The sequence below is a fragment of the Anopheles cruzii genome, chromosome 3 (genome assembly GCF_943734635.1).
Source record: "Anopheles cruzii chromosome 3, idAnoCruzAS_RS32_06, whole genome shotgun sequence".
NCBI classification, from domain to species: Eukaryota; Metazoa; Arthropoda; class Insecta; order Diptera; family Culicidae; genus Anopheles; species Anopheles cruzii.
Window position 1 is genome coordinate 44,224,387 of NC_069145.1, and position 16,647 is coordinate 44,241,033.

At 48.3% G+C, this 16,647-nt stretch overlaps 1 protein-coding gene across 3 annotated transcripts; it reads left to right on the forward strand.

Annotated features, from left to right (window-relative positions):
• LOC128271491 (uncharacterized transmembrane protein DDB_G0289901) lies at positions 1–16,617 on the forward strand. Of its 3 annotated transcripts, none has more exons than XM_053009050.1 (6): positions 1–133; positions 1,740–1,900; positions 13,523–14,155; positions 14,260–14,353; positions 15,158–15,429; positions 15,519–16,617. In XM_053009050.1, exons 2-6 carry the CDS (start codon positions 1,799–1,801, stop codon positions 16,209–16,211), a joined length of 1,794 nt encoding a protein of 597 aa, XP_052865010.1. In that variant the 5' UTR covers positions 1–133; positions 1,740–1,798; the 3' UTR covers positions 16,212–16,617. The 3 variants fall into 3 exon arrangements, with proteins under 3 accessions (XP_052865010.1, XP_052865012.1, XP_052865011.1); XM_053009052.1 differs by lacking the exons at positions 1–133; positions 1,740–1,900 and adding an exon at positions 13,255–13,389 and having other exon boundaries at positions 13,523–13,645; positions 13,775–14,155; XM_053009051.1 differs by lacking the exons at positions 1–133; positions 1,740–1,900 and adding an exon at positions 13,255–13,389.
• Positions 16,618–16,647: the final 30 nt, after the last annotated feature.

The following is a 16,647-nucleotide window of genomic DNA, read 5'->3' on the forward strand; positions in this document are numbered from 1 at the left end:
CTTGCGGCGAGCATCTTCACTTTCGACTTTTTGCATTTCTGGACCAAACACGTCTTCCGTCATCGCCGCGCGAAGGGCAAACCGTTGACTCACTGCATTCGGCGAGAGAAGTTGCCAACCGCAGCCAAACAAGGTAATTGTGAAAATCACCGCTAGACGATTGTTTGGGACATAAAGGCGCAGTAAAACGGTGTACATCCAAAAAATTTAATGATCAAAGGAAGAATTGCTTGAAGAAATTTGGCACAAAAATGTATGCAAAATTATTATCCCAACAATACCGCCAGGCCCCGGTTGTTCAATCCCTATCTGGAACTCACTTTATAGTGGTGCTCGCGTAGCCCGTTAGAGGACACCGAATGCAGGAAATCGACACACCGTTGGGGAGCTGTTATCGTCGGTTAGGTCAACGCCTCTGGACCCCTCAAAGCGCGAACCGTGACCCTGGGAATCCGGTGTCGTTTGGGTACAGCACCCCCCCCCATCACCCCGTTATCCTTTCCCCCGTCAAGGAAGAAACGAACCTGCCAGCCGGGTGCGCTGATGGGAACGACAACTGGCAACGCCGACTGGAATCGCCGACCGTGGGCTGGCGGAAGGTGGCCTCCAGGGAGTGTCATGTTTGCCGATCGCTGGCGCCCCGAACCAGGCTTGCCGCCCACACCGTGTGCACCGCCGTGTTGTCCTTGCCGCGTGTCATCGGTTGGGCGCTTCCGTGTGCTCGCCGGAAGTGTTGAAATTTGCAACGTTAATGGAACAGTAACTGCAATAAGTTTACCGTGCCGGAAATGTGTTGTTTGTCTGAAGCCCAACCCGTTTCGGGTTTCATTCCGTTCCGCAATATCGGTCTCCGATGTGTGGACTATCATCTGATAATTTTCAATTCTTTAGAATGTGTTTAAGAATGGTGCGAATACTGTTCGAAACTGTCAACATGTTTTGTATATCTTTAAAAATTTAAAACTTGCGCAGCCTGGCCAGCAGCAAGCAGCTGGGCTGGCCGCTCATAATCGACTTATCGTATCTGATCGGCCCGGTCCGTTTTTGGGTTGTAATACCCACGTACCCACGACAAGCCAACGTTTCCGTGGCGTTATTCTCAACACCCAATGAACCGTAAGCAAGCAACCCACCAAAGAAGAGAGAAAAAACAAGTAATTTCGTGACACCATCGCGATGCGATCTCGAAAAGGAACCACGGAATGACCTTTTTCTTCCGTTTCGATGGGACACCGATCCTGCACTCCAGTTGGAGCGACACCCGCCAAAAAGGGGTGTTGGCGTTGGCGGCCAGCGCTGCCTATTGTGGACAGCCGTCCACACCCATAAACGGTCTATAAAATCGAATCGAAACGACACGGAACTCGACCACAGGACGCCCGCCTGCCAGAGTTAGGCGATGATTCACGTACCATTAATCGTGACATCATTCCGGGCCGGGAAGGAGCGTAGATTGCGATTACCATTGTCGACTTTCGGCGGACGAACCACTACTGTACGCAGCCGGCTAATTACTGAGGGCCTCCTAATGTAGGTTTGGATGTCAAGCACAGCCGGTAGCCGAATTTCGGTGCCCCAGATTCCGCCCCTCCCGCGTGTCGGGCTCAAGGACGCACTTTCTTGTTGCGTACTACCGACCGAGCAGCCAGAAACCCGAATGCTGCGTACCGTCGCTTGATTTGCATTTCCGCGATGAACGTTCCACTAACACGCACCTCGTACCGGGTTTTCATTTCTAGCTAGTTAACCCCGGAAACGAAAGGACAGCCAACGGAACAACACACCCTGCACCCCCGATATGGATTACCAAGGCCCGACGGCGGCTGTGAGAGCGACAGTAGCAGCAGCACCAGCAGTACCCGCCGCCTCCGTCGGATCATCAAGGCTGGCTCAGATGCAGGTTAGTGCGCCCGTGAAGACCGCGAGGGCGTTTGGTCCTCTCGATATTCCTCCAAAAAGCGACCGCTCCGGAGAGGCAATCAATTTATGAGTGCGAGCCAATAAAGTAAAATTGGGGTTGCAGGACCGATGGTCACAACCCGCCCCCCAAAGTTAATCTCAGGTTCACCGTGAATAAGGGGCCACTGCGGACCACATACACGCCCACGCGAAGTAACAGATTTGGTCTAACCGATCGCACTCTATCCTATTTTCTTGACGAAGAATCTTAGCTCCATAAATTTGAAACTTGTAACATGGTTACCATAATATTTTGACATGTCACGAAACCTTCACTTTCATACTTAGCAAAAATAAGAGAACCTAAAATCCTAATAATAATAATAATAAAAGTTAGGAAATTAGTTAGCTACATTTCTTTGTACCTTAGAAACGAAATAGAAAGTTCCCAAACACTGACATTATAAAACAAAACGCAGTGCTTTTGGTTGTACCTCATATAACTCCAAATCGTGGCCGTTGACGGTAGCGGTGGACGAATGTTGTTCGATCGCATAAAGCCGCGCTCCACCTACGCGGCCACAGCGCGAGCCGTTGCTTCGAGCCATTCCGGTTACGTACCGCGTGTAGGATCAGAGCATGTGTCTTGGCCGCTGACTCAACTGGTTGCTCGTTCGGCAAGGTTTGGCCCCCTTGATTCCCTGCCGGGGAAGCGGAGCGATGATGACTCACGATAGCCATCAAAAGCGGTACCAGATGTAGGGGGTGAACAAACGAAGGTGGCAAAACGCCTCATCAATCCTGCCATTTCGGACGCGGTGATTTATAGTGCGACTTAACCACGACCGGAACACCGGTCCACACCGGGTCGCAGTGGTTGGCGTTCGTACGATCGCCCAACACCCCATTGCCCATTTATGCCCAGTCTGTGCGCTAATTTGGCCGCACTTTGAATAGAATTTTTATCTTAGCAGCTCGCTTTGCAACTTAGTACCCCTGGTCGGCACGTGGTTTCAGTGCAACTCAAATGCGAATCTATTGCGTCAAAGCCACAGTAGAAATTTTTTTTTTTTTTTTTATATAAATTGCGTTTATTGGGAGTTGATTTCGTAATACATCGAGGTTGATTATTCGAATGGGCTCGACTAAGGCCTCTCCACATTATTATTGAGAATTATTTCACATTATTATTTTCAGGTGTTGTTCGTTAGTGTACCTAAGTGTTTGATTTGTTTTCTTGATATTTTGACAGGGGCCCATTGGACCTGTCTAAGACTTTTTTCCTATGCCTTACATACCTAAGCCTACCTACTGACTAAACTATTTATATTTACATTATTTAAACTACTATCTACAACTACTACTACTTTAAACTACTAATTAACTGTGTCACTGAAGACGGTATTTCAATTCTTTGTTTTTACAGCAAGCGGACCAGTACTTTTTGTTAAGTTTTAGGGTGTGTTGAGATATTTTTTCTATTTTAGCTAGTTTATGTATTTTTTCTGTGCTATGCCATGGAGGCTTATTTAGTATAATTTTTAGGAATTTGTTTTGGATTCTTTGTAATCTTTTTTTGTGGGTATTCGCGCTGGTGGCCCATATGGGAGATGCATAAGTGATGGTGGGGCGGATTATAGTTTTGTACAGTAGCAGTTTGTTTTTGTTATTTAGTTTCGATCTCCTATTTATTAGGCTGTAGAGTATTTTTAGGTGTTTCTCGCATTTTTCTATTACGTGTTCGAAGTGTGTTTTATAGGTTAATTTCTTGTTTAGGTGAAATCCGAGGTATTTGACTGATTCTTTCCATGGGATGTTTGTTCTGTTTATTTTTGTGTGGCTAGTTGGGAGGCGACGCAGGCAACTTCTTCGTGTAAAGAAAATTGCCTCTGATTTGTCGGCGTTAATTTTGATTTTCCATGTTTTACAATATTTTTCATATTTCCGGAGGCTGTTGTTTAAATTGGTGACTATCGTTTTGGGCATTGTACTTGAGGAGCTTATTGCTAAGTCGTCGGCATATAGAAATTGTGAACATTTTGTGTGTGTTGGGATGTCGGATATGTAAATATTGAAAAGTAGTGGGGAGAGAACACTACCCTGCGGTACCCCTGCATCTGGGGTGTAGATGTTTGAGCAGGAGTTTCCTATGAAAACCTGGTTTTTTCTATTTTTAAGGAATGATTCTACTAATTTAACGATGTTTTGTGGGTATTTTAGCGTAACCAGTTTGTAAATTAAACCGTCTTGCCAGACAGTGTCGAAGGCTTTCTCGATGTCCAGCAGGACGAGTCCGGTAGATTTTTTGTTATTTCTGTTTGACCGTATATTGTTTGTTAACCTGTGGAGTTGGTGAGTGGTTGACAATGATTTTTGAAAGCCGAATTGGTAGGGTTGGATTATGTGGTTATCGTTTGTGTGTTTGTCTATTCTGTTTGCTATACTTTTTTCCAGAATTTTTCCCAGGCAGCTGAGCAGGCTGATGGGTCTGTAGTTTTCGGGGAGGCTGTGGTCTTTGCCTGGTTTAGGGATTGGAACGATTTTTGCGTGTTTCCATGCGTTTGGGAAGTACCCTAAGTTTAGACAGGCGTTGAAAATATGTGTGATTTGTATTATGGCTTTGTTTGGTAGATTTTTGATACTTTTGTTGTTGATATTGTCTAATCCGGTGGATTTTTTGGTTTTTAGTTGTTTTATAATCCCTTTGATTTCGATTGGTTTGATCAGTAGGGTTTGGGGAAGTGTTTCTTGGTATGAATTTTTGGAACTGTGGGCCGCTTCTTTTACTGTTTTCTCCATGGTGCTCTTTGTATGCGCTGTTATTTTATGAGAGTGTTTGAAGTGTGAGCTTATAGCCTCACATTTTTCTTCTGAACTCATTAGGAGATTTCCGTTCATTTTTAAAGGCGGGATTGTTTGTTTTTGGTTTTTTAAATTTTTTACTATCTTCCATAGGGTTTTGTTGTTGTTATGTTTGGTGTTGATGTTGGATAGTGTTTTGTCCCAGCTTTCGTTTCGTATTATATTTGTTTTTTCTTTGATCGTTTTTTCCAGTGAAGTGAAGCACGAGTTTGCTAGTTTGTTTCTTCGGTTTCGTTGCCATATTCTTCTGAGCATGTTTTTGACTTTGATCATTTGTTTTAAATTTTCTGGGAGTTTGATGTTATACTGTCCAGGTGTGATGAGTGGTATTGATGCTTTGTGGGCGCTTTGAATTGTTGTTGTGAGCTCGTTTATCGTTTGGTCAATTTTCTGAGTGGTATCTAATGTAAGGTGGTTCATGTTTTGAATATTTACTTCGTTGTTTATGCATTTTCTGAACTGTTTCCAGTTTGCTGAGCTGTAGTCGTAGATCTTTTTCGTCGGTTTTTCTATTGTGATTGTGTGGTTTATGTTGAAAATTACTGGTTCATGGTCGGATGAGAGTTCGGCTATTGTGATAGGTGTTGACATTTCATGATTTCCGTTTGTGATGGTTAGGTCTATTGTCGATGGTGAGAATCTATTGCACTTGGGGAAATGTGTGGGTGTCTGTGCGTGGTGGATGGCGAAGTTTCCTCTTTGACTCAACTCAAACAGGATCCTGCCTGCCCCATTTGACGTTTTACAGTGCCACATTCGATGTCGGGCGTTCAGGTCGCCGCAGATGAAGTAGCTTTTGTTGCTTTTCGTCAGTTTTCTTATGTCGTTTTTGTATTTTTCGAGGTCCTTATTTCCTCCCGGGTGGTATACTGATGTGATATTGATGTTTCCTTTTTTTGTGATAACCGAGATTCCGATAGATTCTATTTTTTCTAATTTGAGGTCGTGAAGAATATTGTGTTTGATGTTTCGCCGCACCAGGATAGCTACTCCACCTTTGCTGCCATCATTTCTGTCTTTTCTATGTATGTTATAGCCGGGGATTGTAAGTTTGATTTCAGGTTTGAGGTAAGTTTCGGCTATTGCCATTATGTCAATTTTGTTGCTTTCTAGGAAGTGGATTATTTCAAGTTTTTTATTTGAAATACTGTTTGCATTCCAGTGGCAAATTTTGAGTGAATTTGATTTATCCATTGAAACAATATTTCTGGATGACTTGGAAAATCACTGTGATTTGTTGTTCTTTGCTATTACAGTTTCTCATGAGTGAGAAGGTATCAGTTATTATGTTTGTTATTTCGTCTGCTGAAAATAGATTTGGCCCTTGATTGGCCCACTGTGCGGATCTGTTTGTATATGTCGAGTTTTTTGGAACTGCCGCTTGTTCACTTGGTAGATGTGGGTGAGACGGCAGGGATGGGAAGTTGGTTTCGTCGAGCTTAGGAGCGGGACGATAGATTGTAGGCGTTGGTGTGCGTTGTGGACGCGCAGGGCACTTATAATAGTTGGCGGTGTGACCGCCGTTACAGTTTGCACACTTTAACAAGTGTTCGGGAATTCTGCCTTTTTCTTCCACCGTTTTTTCGGCGTGTGGGCAATCGTCTGCTTTGTGTGCCCCTGCACATTTCAGGCACTTCGGCTGTGTGTAACAGTTATTGGCTCCGTGGCCGTACTTGAGGCAATTTCTGCACATCATTGGTGTGCCGTTTGTGTGGTAGTGGTTCCATCTTACTTTGCAGTATCGGATCGCGTGGATCAGTTTTAAATTCCCGAGCGTTACCGTACCCACGGGGAAGTGTAGTAGAAATGTGGCCTGATCATCGTACCTCTTGTTTCTGATGTTTAGCTTTTTTATTTCGCTAGGGTAGACCTCTTTTTCGTTTAGCGAAGTTTTTAATTCCTCGATGTCGCAGTCGGCCACACCGCTTAGTACTATTTTTGTTGTCCTACTCTCGGGTAGCTGAAAAGTGTAAAATTGCACTTTGCGCGCGTGTAGGGCCTGCACCACCTTGTTGAAGTCGTGTGTCGTGGTTACTTGTACCTGAATTCCCTTTCTGGTGACATTAGTCATGTATTTTATTACTCCTGCGGCTATTAATTTGCTGTGCACATCTCCTACCGATGTGCCCGTTACGTATATCGGTGGAGTTTTTTTAGATTCTGTTTGTGGCGGAGTGGAGTTTTTCTGCTCGTGTTTGGAAATATTCTCCCTTGGTGTCTGCCGATCGCCGCTGTCATCCATTGGGAGAGTTTCGAAAATATTTTCGCTAGCCACCGGCTCGCGGCTTCTCTTACTTTCACTGCTCAGCCCGCTCTGTATCGGCCGTTTCAGTTTGCTTGTTGGAGCCATTTTTTTTTTTCGGTAGCCGGCCCCTGGCTAGCACTGTCACTGTGTGTAACTCTTTGCTTTTGTTCACTATCACACCTGGATGGAGACGAGCAACAACCGCTCCCGACGGTGGTTTGTTCGAGACTGGCACAGTAGGAATCAAATGATGAATTCATCCGAAAATCGTCTCGCATCATCGGCCACCGATGATCGGCGACCGTCGATTTGGAATAGTTTTGTTTCAAACACCGGCACTAATGTTTGTTTCGGTTGATTAAACCCTCTCATTGCGCGGTGTTGTTGTGCATAGTCGCTTCGATTGTCGCTTCCCGACGAATAGATTCCCACTCGCTCACTACCACCTACCTCACAAAAGTTGCGGCCCAAACTTTGTCCCACGGTCCTATGTATTTTATTTCTACCATAGTTTCGCAACGCAATAAGATCAATCGAATGGTGTATCATCAGCATGTCACCTTAAAACACAACAAAGTAGCACAATCTATTAAATTTAAATGATAACATCAATTCTCCCCGACACGATGGCGCTGTCAATGACAAATTCTATGTTTCCAAAGTGGGCCCATAAGCAACGGTTTTTATTCCTCGTAAGTATTCTATTGGGGTCATGAATCTAGTTTTATATTCCATAAAATAGTGGGAACCCTGACTGCTTATCGTTGTCGCACCACGCAAAGCGCGAAACGCAATATCTTCTTGCAGTAATTTGATTATACGGACGATAAAATCAATGCTTAAACGCGTAAAATAAAACACATTAAATGGGTAAGGCGGATAGTACGGTTAGCTACTTTGTTGAGTACAACCTCCAATGTTCTATCTCACAATCAGTGGCTGAACTGCGTGATTAATACACCCAGGGGAATTTCAGTTTTCTTCGTCATAAATTCCAGTGGCATGTTCAGTGGCCACTTTTAATGCCCTGGCATCAAGGGGAAGTGTTATTATGGCCTCACAGAAACTAACCAAGCTGATATCAATATCATCTCTGTGTAGGCAAACCGTGTCCCTCAAAACTTACAAAAGTAGTACATCTTATGCTCTCCACTCTTGACCATTCACTGCAGAACATAACGAATAACGTTGCTTTGCATAACTTATAGTTTTTAATTAAACTTCCCACCAAGAAGTATGGCTTTGGAATGCCAAGAATTTAACGATGGTATCCCGGTATCGGACATTAATCTCTCTTCACACCACTCGTCCCGTAAAACAAGGCTCCATTTGACTTCAACAGCCGATCGATTGTTAACCACCAAAGGCACCCCTGGATCGGTCATCGCGTAATGCGGAACGTGCCGTCATCAGTTGGGCCAGTAATTGATAATGATTAACGGAGCGACGGCAACGACACTCCGCCAAAGGCAACATCGGCCAAAAGGGCGAAATGCGAGGCCACGGGGAGATCATAAAACGCTGAGCCCTAAATATGGTAAACGATGGTGTCGAGATGTCGCAACGCCGGCCACAAAAGTTGGGCACTGTGAAGAGAACGGCCTTATTGGTTAGCAATGGATGAGCCGAGCGGGACGCTCGTAAAGTAGCCAGCAGGCCATTCGTTCGATGCTAGCGATGCTAGCAAGGAAACGTAACTTCATTATGAAGCGGATAATCCGAAAACTAGTTGAATTGTAAGGAAAGTTTGTTGTCCAGTACGCGGCACGCTGCAAACTACGTCCAGTGTAGTTTGCTGAAAACTAGCTCTTGCCCTCGTTACGATCCCAAGACCGGACTAGTTGAAGCATTAGGAATTCCCCAACTTCACTTGCAAGCAGCGTGCAAAAGACCTGTTTTGGAACGACGTAACCTACAGAAGCGCACGGACTGCAGCGACCCACGTGCCACCATCCGGACTTCGCATTTCATTTAAAATATTGCTAAGCCGTCTACAGCTATTACAGGCAGCATGATTTTGATTTATAGAAAATATCAATTACATCCCGCTTCGCGATTCGCGCGGTATTACACAGACACAATCTGACGCAAACATTCGGTGAACTGTGCCCGCCCGGCCGGAACGCGGAAAGAACTCTGTGAACTCCCGCAACTCGCAATCGGCAATATTGGTCCAGAGTGAAATTGATTATTCTAGCAAAAGCGAACGAATTTATTAGATTCCTGTCCGAAACGAACCCGCGAAAGATAAGCGGCTTGCCGGGTGCGCGCTTGCCTTCCACTGGTCCAAACGGGAGAACCACGTTTTCCTGACCGGATCGCTCAGCACAAATCCTACCAGCAGCCATGAAAGGACGCCGCGGTACGCCAATAAAAAAAGAATTGTTTCCAGTTTGATGCTCCACTGAAAATGTTTGGCGGTGAACGATTGATAGATTTGCAGAACTTCCCAACCGATCACCATCGAGTGTAGATGTGTAGAGAAGCATCTCGAGACTCCATCTGACCCTGTCGCGGTATTATAAAGGTTGATTTATACCGAGCGAAACGCATGGAAGCGATTCCTGACGGAGCGTGTCGATGACGCCGGCGGAGGGCCCTAGAGGCCGAACTGCACAGACGCTTGGCTATGCAAATGCATTCGTTTACCTTCCGAATAGTGTTTCGTCTGGGGTGTTTGAATGGTCTTGCAAATCGACGGCGTGTCTCCAGTGAAGAGAGCCGTTTGAATGGCTCCAGTTTCCGACTGCCACCGCGAGCCGGAGGTTCATTTTGAGATACGAACCAGCATCGTCGACCTCCCCACCGCGGAATCCGAATCACTCTGGCTGACTGGAGTAACCGAAGCCACATGCCGGCAAACAACCGGTGCTGCCTTTTCCTCATTATGGCGATTTTAGATGCCTGCCTAACGGTCTCATTAGAGTTGCTATCTTCCGGAGCAGTCAAGCTGTCACTGATCCCGCAGCCGCGAGCACAACGCGGGAAGACTGTGACGGAACCCGGAGGCCGTTGTTCGCCGTGGTCTGTTTAGCGCTTCGGAGAACGTGATGAAGCATTAAAAACTATGCTCAGACTCAAGCGATGCTCCATCACAACACTCCGCCGTCACGTCCTCCGACTATCTCGAAAGGCAAAAGGAAACTTTCACTCACCGATCTGTTGTACTTGTTATCCTTTCCATCCAATAAATCGCCATTCGGAAGGAACCATATTCAACGTGATTCGTGCCGATGTTGAACATTATATTCTGATCTCTTCCTCTTGCTTGGCACTTCCGAAGCGTAAGAGTCTTTAGACGAAGTTACAGAAACACGACATGTGACTGATAAGAATGAGACAAGTTGGCAGCTGAGTGCCAGACTAACTGTGTGGTGTAGAGGATTGTGAAGATGGGTGCTGAACTCTTCCTTCAACCATCCCTGTGGTCTGCGGGCGAGTAACTCAACACTCCTAGCATCCTAGGTCTCGTTAATTACCGGCCTCGAGCAATCAAAAACCACACTCTCCCTTCCTGTTCCGGGATGGAAATCTTGTCCAAAAACCACTGACTTGAACCGGTTTTCACTCGGATCGGCTCTCGGAAGCGAACCGAGGGTTTAAAACACCGCCGAACACCGTCGAGCCTGTTCCAAGCGTACCGGTGCTGACAGAACTAATAAAGGTACAAATGGCATCATGCCGAGGTGCAATTAAAGCGTATCTGACACCAACGAGAACACAGGGAACGCGTCACCCTGCGAGTGGTTCGTTCGTAACGAATTTAATGCGTTTTATGAGCTCAAATTGGAAGCGAAATGCTTTCAAGTTTGAACGGCAGCGCCGAGAAATGCATAATAATGCGTTGAATTATGTCACTGTCTCTTGCTTAACCGGGGAAGGTAGATCGTGGCCAGGTATAGGGTTATACGTTCATCTCATTTCTGTAAATTTAAGTGTATCCTACGTAGAATGTTTCCATTCTTGGAATTTATTCTCACTTGGGTTCAAAATTGATTATAGAGTATTTTATCTCTATACTGAAACTATACTTAAACTATGGAAACGATGCGTATATGAAAATCCAGTTACCTTAAGCGTTGCCAAGGATTATAAAAAAAAACAATAAAGTCCTTCAATCTCACGTCGCATCTCATGTCACAAGTGCCCTCTGTTGAGCAATCAATGTTTTCAAGTAACTTGCCATTTTCTCCGTTCGGATATTTGATTCCCCGTGCAATAAAGACTGAGAGCTCGGGCGCAATAGACATTGCACCGGATACAGCAAGTATTCCAAGCGACCGACTGCGGTGATCGCCGGGATCTCTAGTTCTCTGGAGACTGGACATAAAAAAACAACTCTCAACAGCCATTGTGCAGCTTCCATATTGCATTTTTACTTCACCGACTACTCCGCTTACAAAAGGCGCGAACAATGTACAGGCAATGGAATCGCAGAACCGGCTGAAGGACACGGGAGGGGCCTTCGTTACCGGACTGACAATAAACCATCAGTCGCAGTTGTCTCGGCAATGTTTATTCGTCCATCAAGCAGCCTGTTGGCGCTGGCCTTTAGGAATGTTTTTTGTCGTGGCCAGTTTCAACATGAGCGTCACAATCAATATGTAAATCACACGCACACACACATTTATCACCACTCCTGCCGTTACTTTCCCACCAGGATGTCATTAAATATTCAGCGCTTTCGCTGACCCCTGGCTCCGTGTGGGTCCCGCCGGCCAGCTCCTCCTGGCATGTTCTTTGTTCCGGGCAAGCATGTGTGTGTGTGTGTGTTTGTACTAGATAATGCGGGGGACGAGGCTTTTAGTGGCGAAAACCCGTATCGACCTGCACCAGTCACCGACCACCACCAGCACGGAAGTGCAACGCGCGATTCGTCGGGGATCCGGTGACCGTGAACGTGTGGCGTTTCACAACCGGCCATCAGTCTGGTTTTGGGTGTGCCGGTTGCTGTTAGCGTGAAAGTGTATGTATCGTGCAGGGAGCAGTGACAACGGAAGTGCCAATACATTCGGTCCACCGATCGATCCGTTGCTGGCGCAAGGCACCGTTGTCCGCGGGGTCGTGAGCGTCAGTCTGGATGATTCCTGGACTGGACGCAGCTTGCTCGAAGCACTGGGACGAGTTCCTCCACTGCGGCCGCTCGATGTAAGTCAACGGGCTTCACGAGATTCAGTTTCGATTAGAAACGTGACCTCAGATCGCTAGGCTGTAGGACGGACTGCACCGAGCCTTTCGCCATCCGGATTCGAACCGTTCGGTCTCTTCTCGTACACGAACCCGAGACATGCCAGACGACAACTCTATTTCGAGTGACCCAAAAGAGCACCGCCTAGCGGGAGGGAGGGCTAGTTAGATCCTCCTAGCCCAGTACGCATCACATTGCTCCATTTTCGTGCCAAGCGCGCCCCAATTTCGCGTTTCTAAGTAATTCGGGCGTGCCACAGTCTAGTGTCTCCCGCCGATCTATCACCGGTCTGGCGTTTGCATGACGAAAGTAAATTTAATCACGCACCCTACGCTACTCTACAGGTAACACTAGGCAGGACACGGCACACCAAAACTATTAAACGCCCGCCAGCACCAGGCCCGGTGAGGCACCAGGCGAACCTTTTGTGTAAATGAGACACCCCATCGACGAAGCATCGATCGGTTTCCAAAACCAGCCACCGGTGGCCTCCACTGAAGGCCAACACCGAGCCGATGGTAACCGTGCGGCCGAAGCCCACCGTGCACACGGAACTCGGAACTCGGTTGTTGTTTTGTTTCATTCATTCGAAATGCCCGTGTCCCCTTCCGGCGGAAGCAGCAGCGGTTGCGATGTGAAACAGCACAGTTCCGGGGCAATCGAGCTGGGGACGAGGGGCGCCCTGTCACTGGCGGTCCTGCCGAAGCGTCGCTTTCATTTTCTATCTACTTTACTGCTCTACCAGCTGTACCAGAACACAACAACAACCAAAACGGTTGCCAGCCCTCGTGTCCTGTGCAACTCCGTGGCGCCTTATTGCATAAAGTCCGTTTGTCGGCTATAAATAAATGTACCCCAGTTTTTCGTGGCGGCCTCTCGCAAATGTGCAACGTAGCACCGACCTGCCAAACAAGGGGCTTGGAAGGCTTGGCGACGAGTTCGGCCACGGGGGGCCTCGACACGGCCGATGTTTGAACGGTTTGTTGTGATGTGGCGGTCGCTCAGTCGTGGATGAGCCTTGCATGGACACGAACACACCGTTCACGTGTTTCTTGGGCCACGCTGCTATATATAGTGTATACAGTGCGCGCTAGTGCGCCACACCAGGACGAATCGGACAATGAAGTTTAAAGCACTGGATTACGGCGACATCATCGAAAGTTTCACTAATCGATATGAAAATATCGTCAAGAAGGTAGTGCTCCGGTGCTCGGCCAGAGCAGCTATAATACTGGGCGAAACTATTCGTGTTCCAATGTCGGGACATCGGGTATCCTGCATGTTTAGTGTACCGGTTTCCATTTCTCTCGATTGGCTCTCGATTGCAGATGCGGTTCCAGCAGCGTCAGCAGCAAGAACGTGACCAGCGAAAGATAGAACAGATTGCAACGCGAACTACGGCATCGACGACGACAGCGATTGCAGCTTCCTCGTCCAACGGTCGCATAATCTCAACGACAACGAACGTAACGACGGCGGCCACGACGACGACGACTGCCAACAGCAGCGCGACATCCGGCGGCGGTGCGGTCGCTGAGCTCGCCGACCGCCTCAACGCGACCACACTCTCGTCCAGTCTGGGCGCGGGCAAGGTACGCCAGATGTTCGACGACCGCCGGCACGGACGTGTGGCCGGCATTGACAAGAGCTACCCGCTGCAACCGATCCAGACGAAAACGGGAACGGCCACGGGAGCAACGACGGCAGCGGCGGGCATCACCAATGGCAACCACTCGACCGGTGGCGGCGGCGGCGGCAGTAACAACAACAACGCCCCCAGTGGTGACGGTGCGAGGGACGGTTCCCTGGGACGGAGCGTCGTGACCAAGGGAGCCACGGGCCTGAACAACAAACCACGTGTCCCACCGATCTCGGCCACCAGCCGCAACCGCTTGGTGCAGCAGCAAACCAATCGGGCACATAGCCTGCGTCAGGACGTCGTCAGTGGGATGCAGCAGCAGGTAAGGAACGATCGTGAAGCCAGTTCCACGCTGGTCTGGGAACCCTGGTTCCACCATCGTGCTTATGTACACCCCCAAAATTCACCCGCTCCCTTCATTTGTAGAGCACGCGCAGCACCAGTAACGCTGGGGAGACCACCACCGACCACGGTGGCTTCGATGACAACGATAATTTTCTCGAACTGGAAAAGCACCCAGGTAAACCCAGGGCGGCAAAATCGATCGCTGGTCAATTACGTCCAATCGGGGAACGGTCGTCACCGCCAGGGGTCCACCGCCCTCCCTAAACTCCAACCGGGATTTAGCTTCCGAGGCAACGGCTAGGGAACCGACACGTGCCGTAACCGGGAACACATGAATCGATTATCAAAAACAGAAATCAGGTGGAAGGTAGAAAGAGGGAAAGCGGCAGAGAGCGGCGGCAAGCGTGGGCCGGGAATGTAGCCGATTGTTTCTTCTTGCTGCTGACGCCCGCAGGAAGAGAAAGCACATTTTCTCAGGCTGCACTTAAAGACACGCGCACGCAAAAGGGGTTAGGCGTTTTGTGTTATTTACTGCTACCGCCACCGGCCAACCGGTTGGGTTGCACACGCGACTGCCGGCGAAGGAGTTCCCGTTTGGTGGTTGGTCCTTGTTGCTACTACTCGTACCATTTGCGTTTTGTGTTGTTCATGCTGCTGAGGGGAATGAAATGGTTCGTTGTGACTATCTTAAAGTCAGCGTAAAGAGAGCTTTAATGCGATAAGCTAGAGCTTAATCAAATCTACACATTTGCTCGTGGCTCGTGCCTTTATTCGATCAGCTCAAACATGTGGTGAGATCATTAACGAACCGCATAAAAAATTGGTTTCACTCAGGTTTCGTTTGAATAGACGTCGCTGTAGTTCGCAAGAGAACGGGACACCCAAACCTTAAAGGGAAGGATACATGATAAACAGCAGCGCCAAGATAAGCAGGCATTGGCAAGTTTACTACACAAACGGACAACTTTTCACTTCGCAGACATTGCGTTTGATCTGGACGGCGACTCGGTTCATGCTGCAGCCAACCACGTGAACAACAACGTCGTCGGGGACTATTCGCACTCCAGCAGTGCTGCAAGAATGGCAACGAACGTGAACAGTTTGAAGCTTAAGCCGGTACCGGGCCGATCTGCGGCGTCGACGACTGCAACGCCAGCACGAAATTCGTCGCTCAAAAAGCAGGCGTCGTCGATTACGTCCAGCATCACATCGACCGCAACATTACCACGCTCCGTTAATGGATCCGCCAAAGTAGGTCATGAGCATTATTTGTAACTCAAATCGCGTATTTCGCCTCCCAAAAATCCATTCGCTTAACTCGAACTCGATTTTTTCGACAGCTCGGCACCCAACGCGCACCTCCAGGCTCCAAATCAAACGGTCCATCGCGTGGTGTTTCCCAGGCCAGTCCCGCCAGCTCGGCCGGTTCGTTGCGCCGAATTTCTTCGACCCCCGCGCCAATGCACGCCACCACCCCTTCACATCACAACGACGATCTCGTACCGGATGGGCTGACCCGCTGTGAAATCTGCAGCCGCAACTTTGCCGACGACCGCATCGAAAAGCATCGACAAATCTGCCAGAAAACAAAGGCCAAAAAGCGCAAGGTGTTCGACGTCACCAAACACCGGGTCCAGGGCACGGACGCGGAATCATACGTGCTGGTGAAAGGTGGCAAGAAAGGTGCCACCGGACCGCCGCGGAAGCAGTCTAGTCAGCTGAATGGTACAGGCGGAACACAGGCGGGAACCGACGCCGGTAAGCAGAGCGGTTGGCGCAAGAAGCACGAAGAATTCATTGCCACGATCCGGGCGGCCAAGGAACTGAAGGCGCACCTGGCTAAGGGTGGCAAGCTGTCCGACTTGCCACCGCCGCCGCCGTCCGAAAACCCGGACTACGTCCAGTGTCCGCACTGCTCGCGTCGTTTCAATCAGACTGCCGCCGACCGCCACATTCCGAAGTGTGCCACGATGCTGCACAACAAACCGAAACCTAAACCGAAGGCTGCGGCATCGCCACTCCGACGATACTGAATGTTCCCGAACAAGAAACGGGACCCCAACGTGCGGGGGGCCGTGTTTGTTTTTCCTATCCGTCTATTTTATGAACGCTTTTTTTAACGCAACTTTACAATTAATGCCTTTTTCGCGACACGTTCTTCTGGGGGTCCCGGCGCAGGAGCTGACCCTGAAGCGTGGTGTTCGCTTCGGACATAACATAGTATTCGGCTCGGAATCGTGGTACGGGATCGTTTCGTGTGCCGTCGAACGTTAAATCTCAGCTCAGAAATCGAGAACAAAACCGAAAAACACGAACCTGAAAGCTGGTAAAAACATTCGCGAGAAGACAGCAGAGACGTAAAATGGAACGAAATCGAGATATGGCTGTGTAGCGGACACGAACGATGTTCAAATTGGTGTACTTGCGCAAATTAATAAAACTGTGGATAAAATCAATGAAAGCGCCTCC

What these genes read in the sequence shown, in the direction of transcription:
- LOC128271491 (XM_053009050.1), top strand. Translation starts at nt 1,799, where the DNA reads ATGGATTACCAAGGCCCGACGGCGGCTGTGAGAGCGACAGTAGCAGCA. An exon ending in CAAGGCTGGCTCAGATGCAG is followed by an intron (nt 1,901 to 13,522) that starts GTTAGTGCGCCC and finishes TCTCGATTGCAG; the next exon opens with ATGCGGTTCCAGCAGCGTCA. An exon ending in CGAACTGGAAAAGCACCCAG is followed by an intron (nt 14,354 to 15,157) that starts GTAAACCCAGGG and finishes TTCACTTCGCAG; the next exon opens with ACATTGCGTTTGATCTGGAC.